The sequence below is a fragment of the Miniopterus schreibersii genome (genome assembly GCF_964146895.1).
Source record: "Miniopterus schreibersii genome assembly, chromosome: 7".
Classification (NCBI taxonomy): Eukaryota; Metazoa; Chordata; class Mammalia; order Chiroptera; family Miniopteridae; genus Miniopterus; species Miniopterus schreibersii.
Genome location: NC_138108.1, coordinates 14,101,616 through 14,118,530, shown reverse-complemented (window position 1 = coordinate 14,118,530; position 16,915 = coordinate 14,101,616). Strand labels below are relative to the sequence as shown.

The 16,915-nt window shown below is 40.6% G+C and overlaps 1 protein-coding gene across 14 annotated transcripts in view; it reads right to left on the bottom strand.

Moving 5' to 3' along the window:
* FN1 (fibronectin 1) overlaps positions 1-16,915 on the bottom strand; it is a 64,072-nt gene that overhangs the window by 26,099 nt on the left and 21,058 nt on the right. For 8 of the 14 annotated variants that reach the window (XM_081142603.1, XM_081142600.1, XM_081142594.1 and 5 more), the window contains exons 14-25: positions 16,367-16,547; positions 16,017-16,193; positions 15,076-15,204; positions 14,880-14,969; positions 13,962-14,156; positions 12,710-12,982; positions 10,824-11,090; positions 6,868-6,962; positions 5,306-5,474; positions 4,747-4,833; positions 2,252-2,443; positions 679-951 (exon numbers count right to left, since the gene is read on the bottom strand). In XM_081142603.1, the coding sequence (XP_080998729.1) occupies positions 679-951; positions 2,252-2,443; positions 4,747-4,833; positions 5,306-5,474; positions 6,868-6,962; positions 10,824-11,090; positions 12,710-12,982; positions 13,962-14,156; positions 14,880-14,969; positions 15,076-15,204; positions 16,017-16,193; positions 16,367-16,547 (2,128 nt within the window). The remainder of the gene's footprint in view (positions 1-678; positions 952-2,251; positions 2,444-4,746; positions 4,834-5,305; positions 5,475-6,867; positions 6,963-10,823; positions 11,091-12,709; positions 12,983-13,961; positions 14,157-14,879; positions 14,970-15,075; positions 15,205-16,016; positions 16,194-16,366; positions 16,548-16,915) is intronic. The other 6 variants (XM_081142602.1, XM_081142607.1, XM_081142597.1 and 3 more) reach the window with 1 other exon arrangement.

The following is a 16,915-nucleotide window of genomic DNA, read 5'->3' as shown; positions in this document are numbered from 1 at the left end:
CCCCGACGTGAGAGGACTAGCGCTACGATTCCAGTCAGTGAGTACTACTTACAAGTGAAGAGGTTCATGCAATTTGGTTCTCAGCATGTTTCTTCCCATGCAGGGCAGAGAACGTCCATAGTGTTGCATGCTCGGCCCCAGACTGAGGTTAAAGAGGAGTTTCCTGACCTCGCCAGAGAAATGGAACTGAGAGTGCTCCAAAGTTTCATTTTGGTTTTTTTCTCTACCTCAAAACAACCCCCTTCCACTCTAAATTTCAGCTACAAAGAAGGAACATGGCAGAGTTTATCAGAGAGTAGAAGGAAGCGCCTACTGGTGCATTTTGGAAGTACATTTCTTCTTATTAACTAGTGCTCCATTATACAATTTGGCATTCGTGTCAGGTCATTTTAAAAAATTACAGGTCTGCAAATGCAATTAATCTCTGCCATTTTGTATTTAATAGATGAGATATCCACATTTCTTTAGCTGTATACATATTTGTGCTTTACATGAAAGTATACTTAAGCCTGCTGGACTAGGTCTTCATCCAGCCAGTTTAGCACCTGCACTTGATTCCTTCCCCCGCCCCCCCCAACTACCCTGCTTTCCCACTGAAACATCCACATTTAACCAGAGCGACTGGTGGCAGCATGCAACACCATCCGTGTCTCCAACACAGAAGTTTTCAACATTCACCCGTTTGCTGTGTCAGTGTAGTAGGGGCACTCTCTCCGCCATTAATGAGAGTGATAACGCTGATGTCATAGTCAATGCCCGGCTCCAGCCCTGTAACTGTGTAGTATCCTACTGAGGAGTCCACAAAATCTTCAAAAATAGGGATACCTTCTCCTGCCGCAACTACTGTGATGCGGTACCCAATAATGGTGGAAGAGTTTAGCGGGGTCCACCTCAGGCCGATGCTTGAATCGGTTATATCAACAAAGCTTAGGTCAGTGAGTTGGGGCACCTCTATTGAGTTACAAAGCAAAAGGGGGGGGGGGGGGCAAAAGGAAAATAGAGGCAAACAAGAGGAAAAAATAAAGCAGTGTACATCAGGTTACTAGTAGTAAAATTGACGGAATGTTAAAGCAATGATGGTAATATGCAGTCTGCTCCAGATCGTCTGAAAGACTCCTGGGCATCCTGAATAATTCGCTTCCCTGGCAGAATCAAACAGGTCACACCATCCTTAGGGATTTTCTTGCATTTTGAAAATGTCTCTAAACAGTATAATTGGAACCTTTCAGATTCCTAAAAATTATAGACCCTTTAGGATGTCAAAACCATTATCTAGGATCCAGATAATATCTATAGTATCAGCCATGTTTTTGCTTTTTTTTTTAAGTCCAATGTTTTTTAGTAGGAAAATAAAGCTGGCATAAAGATGTAAAAAATAAAATAAAAATTGGTTGATGAGTTTTTCTTTTTTTCCCTCATACAAAAACTCATGACAACATATGGCCATAGTACTGACGCATTATGAATATATGGTGTGGAACGTGCCATCTAAAAGCGTAGTCAGGTAGAAGACAGGCCTGAGTCCAAGGCCACTGCCAATATTTTAATTCCTAATCAGAGCTATTTAGTTAGCACTACTAAAGGCATTCCACCAAAATGCGCAAAGGGGAACACAATCTATCGGTGTTCGTCCTGTCACAGTCCTATTTTGGACAGACAACGAGCTTATCCCCAATAGGTCTTTTCAGTGCTGTGTTTCAATCCACAAGAAAGAACGCCCTGAAGGTGTGTCTTTCTTTCCTTTTTTTTTTCAACTTTAAAAAAGAAGGATTTGGAACAGCAAGATGAGGAATGGGACGTGTCCATCAAGTGCTGTTTCGGTGCTCACATACAGAGACAGGTACTATTTTACAGACAGCAGCTGAAAATTGGACTGTGAAACCAGGCGCACGTGTGCTGATGGGATGCATTTACCACATTACTTTCAGCCTGTCAGTACTGAGTTCAGACACGTGACATCGTTTTAGTAATATTTCCATGTGAGCAGACAGAGTTAATGCCACGGTTGCCACTCCGTTACATACTCATCGCAACAGACAGCTTCCCAGTGCAGCACAGACAGTGAGCAGTGTTATCAGCAAGCATTTGTCCAAATAGCTGCTCTGCCTTCTCGATTTTGAAGAGTGTAGTTGGGAGGTCAGAATTCAATCCCAACTATATTTGACATCTCAGCCACCTGGGGATTAAGATGTTAAATCCCCACTCTTACTGCAACTGCCACTCGGAGGATAACAGCTTATTTTTCCATTACCTGGGATGATGGTATCAGAGATAGGGGCACTTTCCTTGTCATCTTTGACAGTGTAAACACTGACATTGTACTCCAGGCCAGGGCTCAGGTTTTCAAAAGTGCAAGAACTCTGATCTGCACGGACCACTTCTTCCAAAGAATATCCCTGCTGGTCATTCGTCGGGGTGGTGGTGATTCTATAATTAGTAATGTCTGCAGAAAACAGAAAGGTGGAAGTTACTGCAGGAAGGATTTGCAACCTGGAGCATTTTAAACCAATGAACCCACAAGGGGAATGGGGAAAGGACTTGGCATTTATTGAGGACTCTACTGTCATTGGTGCTTAAAACAAGCCTATGAGGAACAGATTAATATCCTTGGTTTAAAGAAAATCTTGGAATGGGGAAGTGATTACCAAAGGCTTTCCTGTCTTGAAATTTCATGATCCTACTACCACTGTGCCTTGATTTTCCTTAATGGATCATCTGCACAACACCTGAGGAATATTCCATTTTACCTGCTTAGTATGAAATGGCTCTCAACCTCAGGCATACTGCCCAAAGTGGGCTCTCCTAACATACAAGGTCTGAACCTCTGGGATTTACAGGAAGAGAATAGGAAAGGAGAAAAATTGGGAGCAGGGGTGGGGGAAGGCAGCTGGCGTGGCTCAGTGGTTGACCGTCAATCTATGAACCAGGAGATCACGGTCTGATTCCTGGTCGGAGCACATGCCCAGCTTGCAGGCTCAATCCCCAGTCGGGGGCGTGCAGGAGGCAGCTGATCAATGACTCTCATCACTGGTGTTTCTATCTCTCTCTCCCTCTCCCTTCCTCTTCCTTTCTCTGAGATCAACAAAAACATTCATTTTTTTAAAAGTGGGGGGGGGGAGCAGCTCTATTTTTTCTCAAGAAAGAATATTAATTGGTGAAGATTTCAGGAATCATAGAAATTAGGCAGTAAGATGGTTGAGAGGGAGGAGAGGTTCAAATTAAACTAGTGATGACTAGAGATATGCAGAGATAGACTAAAGTAAATGAGGAAACATATCTAAGTTAAACTTACTAAAGGGCAAGGAAGTGATGTTATCTTTTGTCATTACAAATGGTGTAAAAACTAAAGTGGTAGAGACAAGGAAATCCAACTGGAATGGGAAAAGCATGTTGAGGTCATTACATTTGCCAGTGACCATCTATCTAACAGGCCAGCTAGGCGTCCATTAAGATGAAATATTAATGGCCTAGCATTTGGCAAGCATGAAATTTGCCAACTTAATTTCAAATCCAGAGTCATTTGGCTGGAAAAAGTATAACTTTGGCTTAGACAATGTTTCCACAGATAATAAAAACTTCACCAAAATCACTCTACTTCAGAGGAGGATTAAAAAGGATAGTTGAGCTAATTTTATTCCGTGTGATTACACACATTGATCAGATAATTAGAGATAATTCTCTTAGCTGTATGCCTAAGCAAAGGTAAGCACTATTTTTAAAATTACAGTAAAATTAGAATGAGTAAAATAATAAACTGAATATAGGCCTTAAAGTAAGAAGTATAAGTTATGGGTGAAATCAACATGAGTTGGAACTTCCGTTTTTGTTTAATTTAGAATTTTCTCAATTATGAGTAGCTTGATGCCGCAATAGTGATTCTTCCAATATATCCAATATTAAATAATGCAATTATACTTTGGTTAACATTTCTCATTTAAAGAGACTTTCACATGGGCTTGGTAAAGGTCAGGAATATCTAAAATTTCTCCTGTGATGGTCACAGTACATTATGCTACTTGAGTACTGCGATAGCTATCTTTAAACATTTTTGAATTTTATAAAGGAGTTTCAATATGTGTGATCAAGTTTAGACAAAAGCAACATTTAAAGCTTTAAAAATAGTCATGGAGTTCCATTTAAGCAAATTCCTCAGTATTGAGTATAAGTAAACAACACACAACAATTAAGTTCCAAATATGTGATGCTGGGTGTCAGAAGGTGTCTGAAAAACTTTAGTTACAATCCCAATTCAGTAATATTTAAAATTTGTGACTATGGGTAGGTCAGTTTTTTCTGAGTCTCAATTTTTCATTCTGTAAAATGGATCATTTCTACCTTTTATTACCCTTAAATTTGTGTGGTGCAACTCATGACAATATATTTGTGAAACTTAACTGAATAATAAACTTGAATCTGTGATAACTCACAAAAGGAAAATTACATAGTTGACTTCAAACATTTGTTGGCAATTCTGGATGCCCGTAAGCAAAGACCACCTTCCAGAATGCTTTTCCACAGTCCTCACAACTCCCTACAGCTCAATAAGAATCTGTCCTGTTCTCTTTCCCGGGATTTAAATAAACATGCAGTGAAACATCCTGCATATCACTCTACGATGTATACTCATGTCCTCTGTTTTTTACAGAGGGATAAAAAACCTATATTTCTCTGAAAGGAATGGTTTCTAAAACCCTTGTCTTGGAAAGGTATGGCATACACATGCCCTCTGAGGCAGCGCAGGCTTACCTGGGGTGGTGCTCCTTTCCCAGGAGACTGTAAGCACTCCAGTGTCAGGGTTGGCCTCCAGGTGCAAGTTTGTTGGTGGAGACAATGCTGTGCGGAAAGAAAATTGTAAATTAAAAGTTAAAGCTAACACAAAACACTTGACCTATGGAATGCTTACCCTCCCACCCCCACCCCCGCATGTTCCCTTCCTTCCTCTCTTTTTTTGAAAGAATCAATAAAAATATAGAAGTTGTACTATGAAACCACGGTGGACACAAATTCTCTAACCAAACTTTTTTCACAATCAATGATTTTGCAATACTACTGAAATCCTTTCTATCTTGCCACTTTATAAATATTCTGCACGTGGAAAGAACACTTCTGATGCCACAGAATCTATGACATGAATTGAACTTGCTTTTCAAAATTTACCAATAGCTAATAATATCAGTAGGGGTAGATCTTTCCCCTGTGCCACTATCATATGTAAAAAGTGATACTGATTTCAGCTATTTTTTGAAAGTGGAACAGTTTTAAAAACTTAAAAAAAAAAAAAAAAAGAGCAAAGGACTCCTCTTACGTGTCACCACTTTGTTGACAATGGGTGTATCTTTCTCTTGGCCGTCTCTGAGGACCGAGATGGTGTACACGTACTCCACGCCCGGGGTCAGGCCAGACACAACGATGCTTCCCGACTCTGAAGTCACTTCTCGAGGGGCTTCCCCTCCCTCGCTTGGTCGTACCCCCAACTAGAAAAAGGAAATGAAAATAAACAACAAGGACAAATATTTCCAGAGCTGGGCTACTGCCGAGAGGTGGTGGTTATGCTTCACAGAGTGTGAACTCAGGAACGGCACAATGTGCTTTTATTAGGAATGAGTTGAGGCCTCACCTAAGCTCCCCTGGAGACTTTAGCTGGGGGCTGGGGTGGGGGAGGCATCTTCTAAAACTGCCCAAAGGTGGCTGTACTGAAAGGTTCCAGGAACTGTCATTACCTACTCTTCTGCTAGATAAATCATCTCCTGGTACCAACCGTAAGTACACAGGGGCTTTGGGCCACACGGCAGTTCATTGCTATTTTCTTTTCACTGGAAGGAATCCCTTAGCTCTCTCTTCAGCGAGTTATTAACATTCAGTTCACTTCTTAGTTGCCATTCAGGGTACCAGCCTCTGTAACACTTTTTACCGAGAAAACAACCCTTTTGAAGAGGTATGTTCATAGCTTCAACTGCAGGAGGACCATGTTACAAAGGGAGAGTCAAAATGAATGTGTCCATAATTTTAAATCCTTTCAGAGTTTCTTTCAAAAACCTAAGTAATATTGTGCCATCGATGTTCAACTCTAGAGACATCCTTTGTGTGTTGTGAGGCTTCTGAAAGTCACAATGACACTACTGAGGGAAACTGATAAGGGAAGCCAGCAATCTTCAAAAAGGGCGTCTCTAAATTTAAGTAGTATAATCACCAATATGACCGTTTGCACACCTCAAAGAAGTGAACTTTGGTGTATTTTTCTAAACAAATAATCATGGGGATTTAGTCTTGATTTTCAATAAATATTTCTCTATATATACACTCTAAATGCCAAAAACAAGAATTCTTTTAAACACATTCATTTGTATTCATCACTCCCTTAATATAATCACTTTAAAGAACATGAATCCATATATCTACAGGGAAGACCTTAATCTTAACTTCTATTAAGCGATTCACCCACAGGGGCTTTGAACAAATTGAGATGAAACTGATTGGATAATAATGTGATTTTTAAGTGACTCTGAGTTTAATTGGTCTCCCTAAATGGGCTTTCGTGAACTTGTTGACACCCATTTAGAGCAACACATCAAATGCAGTTTCCTTTACACTTTTAAATGTAGTCCCGAGGGAAAGGACAGAGAAAATAAGGTAAGGACAGCTGCTAATGTTTTATCCTTTGCAAAGCACTCCCACTGCCTCCGTCCATCCTTCCAGCCATTCGATGGGGCAGAAGTTATGCCCTGACAATGTGGTCAGAGAGGTGTGAACTGAAGCAGGTAACAAAACCCAGGTCTCCTGAATTATGAACGACTTGTTTCTACCACATGCAGAAACGTTAGGGCACCTCGGCTGTGTCACAAGAGATGAGGAACATCCGCGACTTACCTTAAAGCCAATCCTCGGAGCAGGCGTCCATGTAATGACAATGGTGGTCTCCGTCACCTCTGTGTTGTAAGGCGGGATGGAGCCCCTGGGCTGCACTGTGAAGTGGGATCAAAGCACAGGTCAAAACCTTGTTCTCACACTCGGTTGACTAGAATGCAGCTAAGGAGTATTTTTATCAAGAACCTCAGTTTAATCAGCGAGTGGATCCAGAATGCAACACATGTCCCTTCACTGGGCGAGGATCTGGTGGTCAGGGCTTCTCAGTCTTTCGTGAGCTGCCCAAATCATCTGAGACCTGGCTAAGAGGCAGGTTAGGTCTTTTCACCATAGCTGGGACTTAAGTTTGATGACAACAAATTTCCCTATAGTGTTAAGATGTAAAACTGATCACTACCAACCAATTATCATTCTGCCTCTTAATCATTAATTTGAGAAAAATGGTTAAATTTTAGATGGCGATCTAAAAATAGCTTTATGCTGAATTACTCCAATTATTTTTGGTAGCAATAGGGATGAAAGTTAAACAAAACTGGCCACCATGGAGAAACTTACAAATTCTAAAGAGTCCTTTATATGTGAGCATTCAGAATAACAATACTGCAGAAATTTAATATTTTGCCACTGGAATTAGGAATTATAACAGAAATTTACTTGCATATTCTAGCATACTGACACCGTTATTTCTTCTAGTAAAAATATTACTTAAAAAATAAACAAACAAAAGGAGGTATACAGAAAGTTAAGATAGACATTCTCAATAGTCCTACAAATCTTATTATAAATTTAGATTTCTAAAATATAATTGGCTGAACAACTGAATCTTGCAATAAGGGGATTATTTCAATAGCTGGTTGCTATGGGACAGGCGAGGCCTCGGAAGCCCAGATGTCTGAGTAGATGAGTCAAATTCAAGGATTTCAAGTGTGTTGATGGTCCTGGTCACATGTTCGGGGCCTTCACGATTGCTTCCTCTTTCCCTTCAGCCAAATTCTGTGCATTTATACTAAATTATGAGTGGCTGGTAAGACAAAGTGTTTCCCTCCAGAGTTCTATAAATGGGGACTGAAAAGTCTGAAGACTCCAGTCTCCACTCAGCTCTAGTGAATTGTATTCACTTTGCCATGGGAATTCAGACCCAGTATTGCAATTATTTCTTCTTCTTTTTTTTCAGTCTAGACTTTAATGTGCAATTTAAAAAAAATGTCTTTTAAAAATATTGTGTGGGGAAAAGTACGTGTGTGGGCCACTTTGCAATGACTATTCTAATGGCTCACTACGTACAATGAGCTGTTTCTTAAGTATGTTATTATTTTGATGGCATTTGGGGAAAACTAGGATGGGTGACCCATGCTGCCTTTCCAGCACCTCTAAAATCTTACACCACTTAGCTGCTGCTGACTTTGCCAAATTGCCAGGGCCAGCACCTTGTGACTAGGTTAATGGCCACAAGAAACAATTCAGTAAGCAGTCAACTTCTTTCACTGAACATCTGTGAAAGGCACAACCTTTTCAAATTACATTCTCCTCAACTGTCTCGGCCTTTAAGATTGGGTAATTTCTACTGCCTGAGCAGCCAGCCAGGATCTTCTCAAGTTGGAGACGGTGCTCTCTGCCTGGGAAGACCATTACAGGAAATTCTCCAAACCACAAACCCACAAACTGATGTCAAACAAAGGATGTGACTGTAAGTATGAGCCATGGTTCTGGCAGGTCTTGCTGGGTGAAGAACAGCCCGGCAGTTAAAGAAATAAAATCTACCTGATTTATAAAGGAGTAAACTGAATTTCCCCCAGAAACACCCACCACCCCTGCAGCTGCTCTTAAGAATTTAGCACAAGCTACAAAACCCAGCAAAGTTATTCCCAGGATTCAGCTTAGTAAGACAGTAAAAAGCTACAGAAACTTAAAGCAATTTCTAAAATTTGCAAGCCCTGCTGCTGTTTAAGCTTGGTTGAGTTGTTTTCATTACCATTCTTTCCTCAGCCAATCATCTATTAAATATTTTTTTTAAATATACTATGTACAAGGCACTATGGTAACCTCTAGCTAGTAAAATTAGTCCTGACTATCAGCACTTTAATTCAGATGTAGTTATATTTTATATAAATATATTGTGCAGAGCATAAACAATATGTCCCATATATCAAAGTCTCCCAAAGGGTTTAAAATAGCCCATCTCGATTCATCCCACTCCACTTAATTACTGTTACTATCATTAAAAATTCTTTTTCTTTTATAGGAACTCTATCCAATTAAAAAAACCTACATAAAATATCTTATGTGTAGAAGTAAAAAGGATAACTATATAATTCTACCTTTATATATTTATCTATATTTTTATATAAAGGTAGAATTATATGTGCTCAGTAAAACACTACATCTACTGAGACCTCTATTCTAATGCAGTGAAGGACCTCTATAAGAAATCTATATTTACAAGAAATACAAAGACATTTATTTCATGTTAATAGATTTTTAGAGTATCTCAGTAACATGTAACATAGAATAGCAAAATTGTAAGGCAAACTTATAAATAAAAAGCAGATTTTACTTGCTGATGAACAGCAATTTCTTAAGAAGAAGCCTTTGCTAGCCAAACTCCATACACCAAATTTGAATGGAAGTATATTTTTGGTAAATTATAAATCCCTATAGGGAAAAATTTATAGACAACTTCTTTGGGAAATAAATTCCACAGTTGTTTTTGAACTAAGCTTTTATTCACTTTTCCAATGCTTTTTAACAGCTGTATCTTTAGTTGAAGAGTAAGATTTGTTGAAAGCTTTTAGAAAATTGCAAACTAGTTCATAGGTGCACATATATGTGCTAAAAAAAAGTGTTATGTTAGGTGCCCTGTGATTTAAAACGGCAAGTTAAAAATAAATAATGCTCAGCTAGAAATCAGGGTTCTCCTGATTCTTTGTGATCTGGATGAGAATGCATTCAGAAGTCAGTGGATGAAGACAGGCTTTTGCTGTGATATGTAAGAGAGTTAAGGCTCCTTCCTGTAAAAATGTTGAGCAAAAGGACAGACATGGCCAAAAACTGCTGTCAGTATTTTTCCTTCTGTGGAATTTCAGGAGAAATTAAATAAGATTACATGTTTTAAGAAAAGCTATTCTGTTCTACAGAAGTGCTTTAATATGCTGAAGCAACACTTGTAAGAAATCATTTCCTCACTGTTCTGTTGGTATCTGTCCGGTTGGTAGATGCTTTTAAACTACACTTACTGCTCTCATTTGATTCCCAAGTATTAGCATGTAGATACAGGTGCTGATTTTTTCCTTGCCTGAACTAGTATTTGGTAAATTCATTTAATATAATAGGATTCAATTTTCAAATAACTGGGGGTTTTAAACCATGTTACTCAAAGTGTTAGTCCCAGAGCAAACAAGGAGCCTGGGGACATATGTAATTTAACACACTACTTCTTTTGTCAAGAAAATTTTGCTTCTAAAAATTATCAACTGAACTCAACAGTGTGCTTCCTGATTTACACGCTGGTACAAGCTCCTTACTGGCCAGTAACATACAGTTCATAGACCAGCAGCTGGTCCACAGACCACACTATGAGTAGCACTGCTTTATATCTTAAAAAAAAGTTTTTAAAATTTATTTTTTAAAGTCAGTTAACTTTTTTTTTTAAATCCTCACCTGAGGATATTTTTTCCATTGCTCTTTTTCAGAGAGAGTAGAAGAGAAAGAGAGAGAGAAACATCGATGTGAGAGAGACACATTGATCGGTTGCCTCCAACACGAGCCCTGTCCGGGGCCAGGGATCAAGCCTGCAACTGGCATTGAACCTGGGACCCTTCAGCCCATAGGCCGACACTCCCTAACCACTGAGCCAAACCGGCTAGGGCTTCAGTTAACTTTTTAAAGAAATGGAGGAAGAACAGAGAGTGTAATATAGGTGAGAACCCATGACATCACTAAGACATTGAATTTTGGCTTACGAGTAGTAAAGACTCCAGTGGCTGTGGGGCTCTGCTGGTTGCCTTTCACAGCCACGAGGGTAGCAGTGTACTCGGACCCAGGCTTCAGGTTCCTCAGTGGATACTGTGAGGCGGAAGGCCCCACGTTGTACTGCTTGGGCTGGCCTCCCCGGGTCAGGTCCACGGTCAGTCGGTACCCGGATATCCGGGCCCGAGGTGGAGTCCAGGTCACTATGACAGTAGTGTCGGTTTCATTCATAAACTGGAGGTTAGTGGGAGCATCCAATTCTAGAAAAAAAGATAAAACACGTCAAAAATATTTGAACCTCAGTAATTATACTGAAATTCTACAGTTTGACTGAGTTTTCTCAAGTTTTCTTAAGGTTGAAACAGTATAAGTCAAAACCTTGGAAATACTGAGCCATTAAGAGATTGAGTGCTACAGAGAACTTTGCAAAAATCCGTGTCAGTCATGAGGAATTGCTGACCTTTTCTGCTTGGCTATGATTCTGTGGAAAGCCTAATTTTCCAGCATGACTTTCTCATTACCCTCCGGAATGATACTAACATTATAGAGACAGCATTAAAAAAAAATTTTTTTTAGGTGTAAACCTCACAATTTACCCTGCAGAGCCAAACAAGTTAGGAAAAGACGAATAAGCCAAATAAAATGGGGGCAAAAAGAAAGCTCCATATGGAACAAATACAGTATGTTCTGCATTTATTGAATGAATAGTACTTTGATGGAGAAATAAAAGTAATTTTCACAGGATTTTGATTAGACAATAATTATAACGTTTACTCAGAACTTCGGAATCATGGTAGGATACTGGTGAGTTTGCACTAACAGAGAGAAGCACATAAATTGTGAGTTTTATCTTGAGTATGATAACTAGCAGTTAACCTCCAGTGATTTAAAACACTTTTAAGAAACAAGAAATGTTTACGAAGTAGTTAAGTGTAATAACTGGAAGCATGAACTTGGGAGTCAAAAACACATAGGTCAATGTGCATCCAGCTCCATCATTTCCAAGACCTATGACCTCACAAGCTACAGGATTTTTTCATAAGTCTCAGTTTCTTCATGTACTCAAAGGGATAACAATAAGACCTTTCTCATTTGGTCAACACTAGGATTATATATGATAATAACTTATAAAGAACTGAGCAGAGAACCCGGTACCCAAAAAGCACTAAATGTTTTAGCAGTTACTAAGTACTTATTTGAAAAAAACCAAAACCCTAACTCAAAAAGACATATGCAGCATGTGTTCACTGCAGCATTATTTACAACAGCCCAGATATGGAAGCAACCTAAGTGTCCATCAAAAGATGAATGGTGCATATATACAATGGAATACAACTTAGCTATAAAAGAAAGAATGAAATCTTGCCATCTGCAACAATGTGGATGGAACTAGAGGGTACTGTGCTGAGTGAAATAAGTCAGACAGAGAAAGACAAATGCCAGATGATTTCACTAATCTGAAATCTAAAAAAAATAAGTAGAACAGAAATGAATTCATAGCTGTTATTTGTAAATAATTCTACTACAAAAGTGTTAGTAGATTACATCTGAAGTTTGATCTAGATATATTTATTTATACAAAAGTTGCACTCAAATTTTCAACCCATGTCTCCATTAGCAAAGAAAACTAGGTCTTCTTAAATTCTGCTCTCGTGGTACCATTTCCCTGGTACACCTATTTGGGAAATGGATTACCATTCAGGGAGTTTTGTTTTCAAGTTTAATGTGCTTTCTGTCCACTATAATGTCCCTTATTGGCTGAGTATTTTCCTCTGTGTAACTGTAGACCTGGGAGTAAACTGTGTGCTGCACCTGCATCCCAGGTTGGCAGTGAGGGCGCAGAATGTGGGGTGGAGGTGAGGTCAGGTGCAGGACTTACTGGTTGTCTGTTGTCCCACCAGAGGCTTGCTCTCCCTCCCGTGGTTCACGGCAAAGACCTTGAAGTAATAAGTGACCCCAGGGGTGAGCCCCATGACTTCTGCAAAGGTGTTCCTGTTGATGGGTAGCTGCTGTCCGTGTTCTCCGGGCAGGTTGACGGGGATCACGTCCACGCGGTATCCGGTCACTGGACTATTAGGGGGTGTCCACATAATGGTGACCTTCACGTCAGTTACTTCCACAAACTGCAGATCCCGGGGAGGGGGGACTTTATCTAACAGACAAGAACCAAATGGTCATTCACAATTCCCGATGAAGATTGTTTTTAAAATGCCAGTTTCCTGAGTTGCATAAGGCAGTTCATAGCACCTCTCATTCCAGAGCAACGCTAAGCTTCACCTCCTAAAACACAGAATATGCCTTTTTGCTTATATTTTAATGGATCAGTCATACTACTTACATATGACATTTGAAGGTTTTATTTAAAATATGTAGGCAAGGAGATGAGGTGCCAACACATGAAGTATCTTACTAAGGCGTTTAAAATGAATATACAAAAAAACCCTCACTGAGACAAAAGAAAAATATGTGGTAATTTTCATTTTACTGAATCATTTTACTATATTTAAGAACAATAGATGAACTGACCCCCTACGTTTCTAGGGAAAAATATGAAGACTTTATGGTGTCAATTTTTCACCAGGATAGCCAATAACCAGCTTTGATATAATTTTATAATGAGGACATTTCAGCCAGATTACATAAATTTAGGGATATAATAATCTATAAGATTAAAACACCCCAACCCCCCCCCACCCCAGAGACAACTGTTCTTTCTTCTTACACTCCTACTAACAGAATGAACACAATTCAAGGATGGTTTGGTTCCTCTATCTAACACAGTGATTTTCAACCTGTGTGCCACAAAAAATTTTAAAGCATGCAATACCTGACTATTTAGTCCAAGGCACGAAGCTGCTTTTTCCTTAAATTGGCAAATAAAAAAAAAATGACACCAGCCAACACAACAATCCGGTGTGAATGAATCAAAATTATACCTTTTTTTTTTTTTTTTGGTCAGACTGGCAAAAAAATGTATTTTTTGGCGTGCCGCAGAATTTTAGGGATTACTTTATGTGTGCCGTGAGATGAGACGTTTGTTGAGAATCACTGCTCTGGCAAAACCAGGGTTAAAGCGGTTCCCTTGCCAGGCCCTGAGAGGCGAGACCGCATCGGCAGTGTCCCTCCGCTACCTGAGCGAGGGACGCCAGTGGTTTCCTGCTGGATGAAAACGGGGGTGCTTTCCTGATTCTCCTCCACGGCGTAAATAGTGATGTTGTACTGGACCCCGGGCTGCAGGTCACTGAGGGTCACGGAGTCGGCAGTCTCGGGGAGGTTGAGTTCTGTGCTGCTCCCTTCTACTGAGGGTGAATACACGATTCTGTATCCTGCAGAGCAGGGAAAAGGAAGCTTGATTAGCTAAGTATCGATTCTTGAAAAGTGGACTCTTTCAATGCTGCCACTTCTTTTAAGGACCATTCAGTACAGAGCCGAGATAAGAGCAGCCCTGCAAACCACTTTACTAATAAGTATCATTCCTAAAGACCCCAGATCCTTAAGAAATGCCTGTTTAGAGAAGCCATGAGGTGAAAATAAACTGGGTCTTCTCGGTGCGCTCTGGATGGTGGAAGCATTAGGAAACCGCCCTGAGCACAGGGTCGTCCTGCACCGTCTGTGCCTTTAGGAACTTCAGACACCGTGGTCACCAAAAGTACAAAAGCAACTCAGCTGCCGCATTAGGTATAAGCCTTAGAGTGAGATTTCCAGAAAAAGTATCCCCCTTCTACTACGGGAATGCCCAATTTCATGAATCAATGAACTGGCCTTAGAGATTGTGTGTGTGTGTGTGTGTGTGTGTGTGTGTGTGCGTGTGTTAGGGACTGATAAAGCTGATTTGAGAGGAAATGATCCAGAAGAAAGTAGACCTATAAGACTTGAAAATAACCACATTCTTAATTAACATCACACATACACACACACATTTCTACCCTAGACTAGCGATTAAGTAGGAGATTAAAGTGATACCCCATCCTCCGATCAGAATCTGCCCCCTCACCTTTCTTATGCCATCAAGATCGACATGGCAGCCAAGAAGAGAAAGCTAACCTCACCTGTGATGGGTGCCTGGGGTCTGCTCCAGCGAACAACGATTGAGGTGTCATCAACTTGGTCCACCTTAGAATCAGGAGGGGCATCAGGTGCTAACAAAGAAGGAAAGGAAGAAACCAGGAAAAACAGTCAGAAAAGACTGCTGGAGGTCGGTTTTACAAAAAGGGATTATTCTGTCACCAGGTGGTACACAGATACCTGTTGTCTGTGAAGTAGACAGGATCAAACTCTGCTCTCCTTCCTCAGATATCTGATAGACATTCACAATGTATTTCCGGCCGGGCAGCAGGTCGGGGATGTTCACAGAAGTGGCCGTGCTGGGAAGATCTTTGAAATGAAAAGAAAAGGTTACTAATCAGGAACACCGGTCCCTCGAATGATTTCGCAACCTATGAGAAATATTTTTAAAACTACACACTCATGGGGGGCAGGGGAAGACCAGAAGGAAATGTCCTCATGGATACTCAATAATTATCAATGCACAATGAGATCATTTTTCTTCCCCCATTTTTTCATTTTTCAGATTTGTTCTATAAAGATGCATAATTTTATAATCCACCCCTAAATTTGTAACCATAGCCTCTTGTAAACATTGTTCTTACATAGTCCATTGTGAACAAAGTAACTGGAAGTCAGAGCAGTGGTTATGGGCAGGGATGGTGGGAGTGGGTAGGAGGGACATTCTTTCTCTCGATCTGGGTGCAGCTGGGTGGGTGTACTCACTTCATAAAAATTCACTGAGCTCTATATTTATGATCTGTGCACTTTCCAGTATGCAGATTATTCTACAACCAAGTTTTTAAAAGGCCCTTAAACATAAGACTTTGAAAAGCACAAAGGAGGCTACTGTGCACCCCCAAAACCTAACATTTTCTATTGCAGGCTTCACACTGGCAATTAGTGCCCCGGGAAACACATAATGCAGCTCACACGAGGCACCAGGAAATTGTGAACTCAGGAAAAGCCCGGTTCAGTCCTAGAAAGGGTCAGTCATTTCCCTTTCTCATCCTGGAAGATACTTTGTTCAGACTGAGCTGTCATCTAGTTCCCAAGCTCACAGGCCACCTGCCTGGATGCGTCTCCTAAGCAGGGTCCCCCACCAGCCACTCCGAACCTGCCACGACAACACATCAGCTCACCAAGGTACTGCGGTTCATCTCCCTCTTCGCTCAGCTCATATTCCACCCGGAATCCCGACACAGTGTCTGACGCAGAGACCCACGAGACCACGAAGCTGCTGGCTGTGATTTCAGTGACAGATTCGGAAGTGGACACGACAGGAGAAAAGGGTGTTGTCTCTCCCGTCACAGTGTTGCCTAGAGAGTCACAGAAAGGGGAAAGAGAGCCTTCAGCCATGGAGAAAATTTACTATCATCTGTAGAATACAATTTTAAAAAATGTGGGTGTCATCCACGGACAAATATGAATTCAGAGGCAAAGCTCTTCCCGAGGAGAGAAACTCAGGCAGACAGGAGGGCCAGGTACGTACTGGTGACCGGGGAGCTCGCGCTGGTGGTGGTGAAGTCAAAGCGGGTCACCTCTTTGTGGCCGTATTGCTGGACGCTTATGAGCTGCCCCTCATACACCACGTTTGGTTTCAGGCCTTTAATGGTGTATGAGTTTAAGTGACCTGGAATGATGGCTTCCTTCCAGCGGCCTGGAGAATTTTTCTAAAAATTTAAGTGAAAAAAAAAAATCACACAAATATTCACAAAAAAGAATATTTGGAGGCAATACAGCGTAACCTTCAAAGAATGAGGGACCTTGGCAGCTCCATTATGGAGGAAAATTATGGAAAATTGCAATCAGGATATGGACTTGTGGCAGAGTTTAATATTAAGGATAATAATTTTTGAGCTAATATTTGCTGATAGCTTACTATGTACCAAGTTCTGTGCTGTTTTACTTGCATTCTCCCATTTAATCGTCAACTCTCCTCCATCAAGTTAATGGTGTTATTGTCCACGTTTCACAGGTGCAGAAACAGAGAGTTCTGTGACAGGCCCAAGATTACACAGTCACAGGCACTAAGCACCTT